At 35.4% G+C, this 10343-nt stretch overlaps 2 protein-coding genes across 2 annotated transcripts; one reads left to right on the forward strand and one right to left on the reverse strand.

Annotated features, from left to right (window-relative positions):
- Positions 1 to 514: 514 nt before the first annotated feature.
- LOC141337483 (GTPase IMAP family member 8) lies at positions 515 to 5091 on the reverse strand. Its single transcript, XM_073843312.1, has 3 exons — positions 3762 to 5091; positions 1664 to 1721; positions 515 to 1159 (listed from the first exon to the last, which is right to left on the reverse strand). Exons 1-2 carry the CDS (start codon positions 5041 to 5043, stop codon positions 1669 to 1671), a joined length of 1335 nt encoding a protein of 444 aa, XP_073699413.1. The 5' UTR covers positions 5044 to 5091; the 3' UTR covers positions 515 to 1159; positions 1664 to 1668.
- A 2207-nt stretch (positions 5092 to 7298) lies between these two features.
- On the forward strand, positions 7299 to 9049 carry LOC141337524 (GTPase IMAP family member 4). Its single transcript, XM_073843363.1, has 2 exons — positions 7299 to 7418; positions 7542 to 9049. Exons 1-2 carry the CDS (start codon positions 7328 to 7330, stop codon positions 8282 to 8284), a joined length of 834 nt encoding a protein of 277 aa, XP_073699464.1. The 5' UTR covers positions 7299 to 7327; the 3' UTR covers positions 8285 to 9049.
- The last annotated feature ends 1294 nt before the right edge of the window (positions 9050 to 10343 follow it).

Below are 10343 nucleotides of genomic sequence, written 5' to 3' on the forward strand. Positions count from 1 at the left end.
GAGCAGATTCCTTTCATCAACATGAAGCAAGTGGCTGATATTCTGATATGCTTAGAAGATGTGTTAAAGGCAAATGCTGGTAATATATTTCCTAGGTGTTCCTATTATTTTGCCCAATCCCTGTACATGAAATGTTTATGAAACTGTTATAGGTTATATATAATAGGCTAGTATTGTAGCCTGTATGTTGTATATTATCACTGATGAATCAACCATTTAACAAATAAGACAGCACAAATAAAAGGCAACAGCCTACAATGGGACACTTACAAAAATGAGAAAATACCCCACCAAAAGGCGAACATTAGTACTGCAAATGACACGATATTGACACTTAAATTTCAAATAACCTGCATGGTGATAAATAAAGGACAAATGTGTATATTTGTATGAAGATGAAACAGCCACACCAAACACAACATAATAAACTTTTTTTTTTTTGCATAATACAAATTTTTTTTTACTGCAGAAGGTAAGGTGAAAAAAGGAGAAAAGTAGAAAGATAAACAATGAATCAGTTTAAACCTCATGTTTACTCAATTTTACAAATACAAGTTAACTAGTCCAAAAATGTCCAAAAATGGTGATTAGACCAAATATTAAACAAAGAAATACACTGAAAGGCTAAATAAGAATACACAAACTGCATTAAGTACAAAAAAATGATAGAATTCAGTTGGCAGCAGGCAATGCTATTTCAATTAACAAAAAATGGTCTTGTGTTTAAATAATACATTACATCCCTGTGTAGTAGTATTTTAATAGTATTGATTACACTCAATAGACAAGTATAAAAGTTTTATCTCAAAATTTTAAATCATGGGATGCGCAGAATGGCACTGTGATCCTGATCCTAAACTTGTTGCATAATATGCTAAATTAATAGCGTGTTCATGAGTATGTTAGATCATTTCCAATCTAATCCTCTAAACATTCAACTCACTGACACAACTTCACACCTTTTTTCACTGCGTAGTCTTAAATTGGTTGTGTTACCCGTCTAGTTAACATAATCCTAATAATTGAAAATATGACATATTTGCAAACATAAATTTGATGTTTTTATACAAATATTGCAGTGACCCTGCAGATTAAAAAATGATGTGTGGATGATAAAATGAAACATTTTCCAGCACTTTTTTTCCACATTTCTTGGGGCCTTAAAGAAGATAGAAAAAAGGCAGATTGTTTTTTTAATCACAATCAAGCAGATAGCAGATTACAGCCAGTCAGAAAATGCTATTAAAGGGATAGTTCAGCCAAAAAATGAAAAATTCTATCATCATATACTCACTTCCAGGTTTTTATAACCTGTATGATATGAGTTTCTTTTTTCAGTTTAACACAAAAGAAGATATTTTTTAATAATGTTCATAAGCAAACCATTCCTTGTCTTATACTATGCTATACTATAGTATAGTATATGGTATACTGTCTTATACCATACTATGAATATATATTATTCATATATATATTAGTCTTTGATATATTATTCAATATATATTATTTTGTGTTTAACAGAAATTCAAATTTAAACAGGTTTGGGACAACATAAATGATAATGAAAATGTCAATTTTTGGTGAACTTTAACACTTGCCTTTAATGCTTATCAATCAAATAATCAGAATTATGTCTGTGCATGAATATATAAACACATATTACCTCTTTTAAAACTTTACACTCTGAAAAGCACCTTCACCGTTTGGTTTTTGGAGTTGTTCTGTTAAAATAAAAAGAAACAAAATGTCACAACCTCATTCAATTTTGGATTTGATAGTTACAAGTTTGTAAATTATGAGGTACTTCCATCACATGTCGAGATCATGAGACAAAAAGTTGGGTGCACAAAAATGAGATGAGACAAGGTTTTTACACTTTTACACACAAAATAGTCTGCAGGGGCAATTTGAAATGTTTTTACTAGTTATCTTGTAATCAGTATCATTTCAGAATGTCATTTCTCTTCTCTTTCTGTACATGAATTATAAGCTCCTAGCTTCCTAACTGAAATTATTTTCTCTAAAAACAGTATGAATGACAAAACAAAACAAAAAATTCAAACAATAAGTGAAACCATGATCAAAGCAGTGGCAATGGATGTTGACAGATTTATGTATAGCACAGCATTAATTTTAATTGTAGGAGGTGTTGGCTTCTATATTTACAAAAGCAGCATATTTTCAATTCGCATTTTAAAATTTTGCTGTGTGCAGGGTAATTAAAACCCAGCTATGAATGTGATATTATCCAACTAAATTCAACATTTTTCATTAATACAAAAAAGCAAAAAGACAGGGGAGGTGGGCACTGTAATATAAAGGTAGTGTGCCGCACATTTTATGCTAATTTTACCCTTGCACACCGTCATGGCAAAATCGACAGCTTTTCATCTCGACAAGAAAGTTTGTTTGAACACAGTGCTGCGGAGACAGATCGAAATCTGACTTGAAGCAGTGCATGCCGGTGAGAAATTTTGTCCGACTTGATCAATGCAGGCTGCACGTGTCACGGTTCATGGATTCACGGACTCATTCTAGCTCTCTGGGGCTGTATCCAAAATCGCCCCCTATACCCTATTCACTATTTCCTACATTAGTCCACTCATACAGTTCTCTTGAAGGAGTGAATGAAAACGAGTGAGTGAAATCGGACACTAATGCTGCGTTCCAGGCAAGTTTTTGAGCTCGTAAATCCCGACTTCAAATCACGACTCACGACTTTGTAGTGTTCCAGGCAAGTCACCCCAAACTGCCTGAACGCATTTATTATTGTAACATTAAAACATTATAATTAATTTGTTTGCAACGCTAAATTGTCCTAAAGTCTATTTTTTCACTGTGTAGGCTACCACTTGCATAAACACCGCACCCGTAGGTGCTGACATAGTGGTTTCGAGGGCTATGTCACGTCAGAACTCGGAACTGGGAGTACATCGATCTAGTACGAGTTCACGAGTGGGAAGTCATGGGTTTGACTGCCCTTCAGGTGCACTTTCACGGGTAGAAGGTTGCAAAAACACGAGTAACGGGTTGCCTGGAACGTGGCATTAAACTCCAATAATGCTCACAAACCTGTGTTTTTAGAACAGTAAAAGTATTTTTTACTGTTTTTATTTTTACACTGTAAAACACTGATAAAAGCATGTTGTATCAGTATGTAAATAGTGTTTATGCCAAACTTTATTGTTGAACAGATGGCACTGCATATAAAAAGTGTTTCTGTTGCTCATGAAAACGTTTCTGAAAGTTAATCATCAAGCGTCACTATCAGGAGATGAAAGTGTCTGCTTTGATTCCTCCGTTTCCAACTCCACCCTGACTGCTCTTGACAAATCTCATTGACCACCATCTGGAGCTGTGGTTCAAGTTGAACACACCTCTTATCACATTTGAATATCAGAAGATCACATGAGATCATGGTATGAGATCTAGTATTCACACCCAAAGATATATATAGTATATATACGTAGATGCCTCATTAGCGACTGTTTCTATGGGCCGTTATACGTAAGCCGTGCGCCATATTGCAGCGGTCAACTTGACGTCATTCACCCATAGATCTATGTAATTCACCATAGTAATAACTGAATATTCGAAATGCCACAGTCCTGCACAGCCGTTGGTCTACGAACCTATAGTATGTTGAATGACGTCAAGTTGATCTTTCCAATATGGCGGACGCATCTACGTGCTTGGAGCGGTCCAATAGGTTTCTACCTATATACATCTATGGTCACACCCCTATTAAGTAGGCTACTTACGTTTTTCTCCTTTGTGATCTGGACATTTCCTCTTTTCTTTGTTTTGACGGTATATTTCAGTAATCTTCTCCAGCAGTTGGTTTACTTGAGTCTGATCACTGATGTCCTTGTTATTCAGTGCATGAAATCGTTTTCCATACATGTTTACCAAACGTTCGAGGTCTGGACTCTCTTTAATGTATTCTTCAATAACTTTGTTTTCTAGGGCGTCCTTTCCAGAGAAAATGATCATTGTTCGTTTTCTTAATTTTTCAAGACACGCGTTTATGCAATCTATCATTTTGAAGGTTTCCTTGGAAACGTGTCCCACTCTGATTACAATCATAACGACATGTGGCCTTGGAGTGTCACATGACATAGACCGAGAGATTAAATCATTCACTTCCGTATCTTCTTTAATGCCCTGAGAATCAATCAACTTTAAATTAAATTCAGAGTTTTTGGTTGTATAAACGTTGGCGCTTTCAGTTTCATTTTCATCATCATTTCCTAAAAGTGTCTTAATGGTTGAGGTCTTTCCTACCCCAGCCATTCCCAGGACAAGAACTCTGACTTCATTTGGCTTGTCCAGTGGTTCTATAGTGTCTTTCTTGTGACTTTTCTTATCTGCACCTGAATGTCCTTTCGTTTCATCAGATGTGATTTGATCTTGTTCTGGTTTTCTAATCCTTTTTTCATCTTGCTTTTCACTCTGGGAGCTCTCTATAGAATTTGTATTCATTCTCTGTGTTTCTTTTAGATCCTTTAACAACTTATTCAGTTTCTTCACAGATAAGCTATCTTTGTTGTTCCAGGTGTGCACTCGATTTCCACAGCATTGAATAATGCTCTTCAATGCTCCTTCTTCTTCCGTAATAAACTGCTCAAAGGATTTTGACTCAAGGTTATCATAGTATGAAAACAGAATCGTAGTAAGATTTAAAAAATCTTCTCCTAGGACTTTATATAACTGTGAAATCATATGCATCTCTTTTGCTGTATAGGAACCAATGGGGATGACCATGAGAAAAGCATAATGCCCATTAAGCGATGCAGTGGCTGCTTTTATTTGTGATGTGACCTCATCCTCAGAGATTTTAGTACAGTGCCATCCAGGAGTGTCCACAATTGTGACTTCCATTCCATTGACTGTCGCTGTTTCAGTCTGGTTTGATACTGTGACTGACTGAGTGGATGCATAAGATTTAAAGAACTTTTTACCAAGTATGGTGTTTCCTGCAGCACTTTTACCAGACCCTGTCGTACCAAGCAGGACAACCTGCAATCTATCTTGGGCTTCCATAATCAAGGTAGTCTGTCACACTGTCCAGAGAGCTAATATATGTTCTATAAAAAAAGAAAGAGTAATGCAGATTAGTGTTCTATTAATAATGTGAAATAAAATGTATTTGCGTCAACATATTTTACTCTGCTTATCTTTATGTACATTAGAAATGTGGATTTTTCAGCATCTCTTTTTTTTTATCAATGTTACGTCATTATGCCAGTAAGAGGTAACGGTAGAAGCTGACTGTATGAATCATTTATTTAAAATAAGTGTATGTTTGAAATATTACTTTCAATGCCAATTACTTAAGAGGCTGTTTACATCACATTTAAATACGCATGAAATATGCCAGTAGTGCCACTTTCTCTTCTTTCCAAAGCGCTTGAGAGCTTGCACTCCAGTGCCCTCTGCCTAAGCAACCATGACCTGTTTCAGCAAATGATGAATGGATTTCCTGCACTAAAAATTGCTTGCAGTAGCCCTGCTACTAAATTTATGTCAGCATTATGTCCTGTTCTGTTCTGTTTTCCCAGTGTTTTCCCCCCTCTGTTTCTAGTCCATAGTCCAGCTATAGTCCAGTGTAAAGCTCATTGGTTGGTTATTGTCATATGACCTGCGTTGTGCTTGCTGCATTCTGAAAAAAGTTGAGATGTTTTCATCTAGTCGTAGTCTCCTTTTGAAATAATGAAATTAAGTGTGCAATAGATGCGATGAGATTGGCCCCCAGAAAGCTTCTGCTTCTTTCCCACACTCCCTTGGGAGTAGGCCTATTTACAGTAGGCTACATTTGGAGAGGTACGAAATTCACGAAAAGGGTGGTTTGGTTTATGATGCAGATGTCACAGTTCTGTCTGTCATTGGTTTCACCCATTGTCTTCCCCTGCCATTCTCTTGTCATTTGGTTTAGCCCTCGTCACCGTCATCCGTTACACCTGTCCTTGTAATTATTAGTCATCTGTGTCACCTGTGTTTGATAATTAGTATGTCTTTAAAAGTCTGTCTTTGAGTTCAGTTCCCTGTCGGTCTTTAACGTTGGATGTTGTGTGTGTAAGTGTTCCTGCCTGATCCTGCCTGTTCCTGCATTGTTCTTCTTGAAGTATTATATAAAATATATTGTTAATTGTTAATCTTGTCTCTCGTCTCGTCTCGTCCTGCACACACCCCTGACAGCAACAAACATTTACAAATAATTTAATGCGATACAAAAAAATAGAGAGAGCTTTGGTGATAACTGAGCAAATGGTTAAAGGGGTCATCGGATGCAAAACTCACTTTTACATGTTGTTTGAACATTATTGTGTGTTGGCAGTTTGTGTACACAACCACCCTACAATGATAAAGATCCACCCAGTGATATTTATTTAATCTTTAAAAGTAATATGCCCATTCTCAGCTACTTGTCGGTGTAAGCTGGACTGTTTACAGCTCACTCAGGGTGGGTCTAAAGTAAGACGGCATTGTCAATCAACCATTGTTGGAGCAGCCTAAGTCTGTATGAAGTCACACAGCCAAGAAGCTGAGAATGGCTTGATTTGACATTTTAAAAAAATGGTACTGGGTGGATTTTTATCAATATAGGGCGGTTGTCTACACACACTGCCGATACAAATTTATGTTCAAACAACATGAGATTTGCAATCGATGACCTCTTTCATTTTTTTGTATATGTTGCTTTTGCTATATCGTATGCAAACACAAAATGCCAAAATTAATTGGCACTGAAACTATGAAAATAATCATCTTAAGTGTAATATGTCAGGATAATAATCCAACCAATTGTTACCAAGGGTTAAGGACTATTCCACATTAAGAGAGATAGTGTGTGCATGTCACAGTTTACCACACTATCAGTAAGCCCGATAAATGTCTGGCAAAAAGCCAAAACTGTTAAAGATCACTCATTCTACATGATTTTTTAACACTGAGAAAAAAAGAAAACATTATATATATATATATATGTATGTATATGTTAAATGACAATCATGGTATTTAAAATAACAAGCTATAATCGTGTGAAATGCTATATGAAATATTTTGTACAATGTCTGAAATCTTAGATTTATTACATGCATTATGATAACAACTAAAATCCATTTTAGTCAACTATAGCTAATTTCTTTCTGTAAGTTGTGTGATAAAGGCTTACCTTCAGAAAACGGATCTCCCTTTGAATCACCTCCTCTCATCTCCCTTACTAAATAGTTCAAGTAAAAGCCTATCCAGTCATAAAAGTCACATGCATAAGAGGTTGGCTTAGGGCACTATTGAAACAGGAGGCAAAAAACAGAACTCTGTACTGATGGCTTCAACAAACCGACTGCCATCTGATCTTCTGAAATCTTTGAAGGGACAATGCAACCAGCAGAGAATTATTAACAGTTCTACAATGAGTAAGTTCTACACATCTTTATCAATCTACCATCTTATGTCTGCTAACAACTGTATTTAATGCTACTTAATATAGTCCAACTTCTCAAATATTTTTTAACAAATACTTCTTAAAATGTCAATAGGTCAGGACATACGCATAGTTTTGGTTGGAAAAACAGGAGTTGGCAAGAGTGCTACAGGAAATACCATTCTTGGTGACAAGATATTTGTGTCAGAGTCAAGAGCTACATCAATCACTAAAGAGTGTGAATATGGATCCCGGATGATAAATAAAAAGCAGATTTGTGTTGTTGACACCCCTGGTCTATACGACACACAGTTGTCCAATGAAGAAGTCCTAAATGAGGTTGTGAAATGCTTTACACTTGCAGCTCCAGGTCCCCACGTCTTTCTTCTTGTAATGGCCATCGGGCGCTTCACTGCAGAAGAGAGAAACACAGTTGGATTGATTCACGGAGCGTTTGGGTCAGAAGTACTCAAATACATGATTGTCTTGTTCACCAGAGAAGATGATCTTGAAGAAAGGAGATTTGAAGATTACATTAAAGAGGCACCAGATCTACAAGTGGTGATAAACGCATGCGGAGGAAATTACCATATATTCAACAATAGAGAGAAGTCAGACCGTACACAAGTTGATGAGCTCATGAATAAGATTGTAGCCATGATAAGAGAGAATCATAACAGCTACTACAGCCACCACATGTTTACAATGGCAAATGAACTCAACAGTGCAATGAGAACCATGAAGGACAAGGAGAAAATTATTGCTGAGCTAAAAAGGGAAATAATAGCATTACAAAGAGAAACAGAAATTATAAAACAGACTTCAGACATCAAGAAGTCATCTTGCAGCATACTATAGCATACTTAAGCTTGTGATGTCAGCATCTCATAAAATGTACAAAAAGGCCAATAAAATGAACAAGTAAAAAAAATAAACTTTAAATCAATTTTATATTCTAACAAGTAATGTATTCATTTTTTCAAACATATTTGTACACTTTATTTATTCTTTTAATTATCTGATTGAAAATGTACAAATAATCTGCTTAATTTACTAGGTTAGAAATGTACAGACTCTACACCTTTTATGTAAGTGTGTTTTGCCTTTTTTAATTCTGTTATATCCAATTTTATTTTAGATGATGATGAAGATGATGATGATGATGATTACTAGTTTACTATGGCTCCATATCTCAAAACTTTACACACATGTAAAACACATACATGCACATTATGCACATATAAGATATAACAATAAGTATGTATGTACAGCTGATTAATTTTATACAGTATGTATGTAACTGAACTAAATTACTACTGGGCTGTATAATTATGCTATTGACTTGTTAGAGCTTGATACTGAGGTTTGATTAGTAAATGAACAAATTATGTCTAGGTGTTTTCATGCATGATTACTGGATGTAGGTAATCAGTAATTTTATGAATTAACTGCAATATAATAAATCATAATAAAATACAATAATTTTGTTGTGTAAATAACTATAGTTATCTGATTTTATTGATTGATTAATAATCTCACTTAGGACATTAAGTAATCCAAAATTGCTACAGAATTTATCTGTCATATTTTAGTGAATCATAATAGGAAAGATTTTACAGACTGAATCAGAATAAACCTTTTGTTCAATTTGTGTGATTGTAATACATTTAAAGTCATTTATATTGACCATGATATGATATGCATACATTGAAAACTAAACATTAACAACCAATAAATATAGTCAGCATGTTTGTTATCATTATTATTGATAACACATGATACCAAAAATGCTGATGGAAGTCATTTACATTTGTGCTCGGAATAACTGATTAGAATGTATTCCAGAAAATGAAAAACAAAAAGGATGTATTTTCTGCGTGGCTGGTAAATCTGGATCAGCACTGTACAAAAGGTGTGAGATTTCATTATTAAATTGTAGAGACACAGACATAGAAAGTCTGGTAGTCACATGACATTAATACAGCTAAGATCTGGGTATTTGCACTCTCAGTGCAAAAAGCTGTTACCTTTTCAAAAGGTACACCTTTGTACATTATTTACCTAAAGGGTGCATATTTTATATGCGTTCAGCTGTAATCTGATTAACAATTGCCTACGTGGCTGCACTAAATGTGAGGGGTCATATAAGGTATGGAGAATGATATAGCTGTCAAACACATCATCTAGTAAAATCTAATTAACCAATAAACAAGACATGATACCAAACTTATCAGATCTTACTGGAAATCATTTACATTTGATCAGAATAATCAATTATTTGTTACAGATATTGTAAAAAAAAAAATCATAATAATAACCCCAAAAGCTCAAATGTCAAAAGTCTTTCCACAGCAAAATTTCAGGCATGTTAAAGGGATACTACAGTATATATTTAATCAGGAGAACTGGGACCAAGGCAGACTGAGAAAAACACACACAACAACAATAATCCAGAAGTCAGATTTTTTTTGTGATTTTTCACTCAGACAAACTATAGTGCAACCTGATAATTTGTAATGATTTGTTTCAGTCATTTTGAGTGGAACTGTCAGGGTTCAGGTAAAGATGAGAGGCGAGGACTCAATTATGCAGGAGATGGGGCTTTTATTATCAATAAAAATTAAACAAACAAGAACAAAAACTACCCCAAGGGGGAAAAAACTAGCTGGCTGGCAACACAGCCGGGCAGGATGCGGTAGAGCTTGACACGGCAGGACAGGACACGAATGATGACAAACTGGCACAGGACTGCAAACACAAGGACAATAAGTAGGGAGCAAATGAGGCAGGTAACGAGGGAAACACAGGTGGGGCAAATTAACCAATAATCAGGAAACAAGATGGGTGGGGTCAAGACAATAGACATGAGAGCACATGGCACAAGAAACCAATCAAGACAAAAACCATGTGCTCACAC

This window comes from Garra rufa, chromosome 6 (assembly GCF_049309525.1).
Source record: "Garra rufa chromosome 6, GarRuf1.0, whole genome shotgun sequence".
NCBI lineage: Eukaryota > Metazoa > Chordata > Actinopteri > Cypriniformes > Cyprinidae > Garra > Garra rufa.

Excerpts from the sequence above, each read along its gene's own strand:
- LOC141337483 (XM_073843312.1), bottom strand. The coding sequence starts at position 5,043 with ATGGAAGCCCAAGATAGATTGCAGGTTGTCCTGCTTGGTACGACAGGG. Across the intron at positions 1,722-3,761 it reads AGATCACAAAGGAGAAAAAC|AACAACTCCAAAAACCAAAC; the intron begins GTAAGTAGCCTA and ends TTATTTTAACAG.
- LOC141337524 (XM_073843363.1), top strand. The coding sequence starts at position 7,328 with ATGGCTTCAACAAACCGACTGCCATCTGATCTTCTGAAATCTTTGAAG. Across the intron at positions 7,419-7,541 it reads TATTAACAGTTCTACAATGA|GTCAGGACATACGCATAGTT; the intron begins GTAAGTTCTACA and ends AAATGTCAATAG.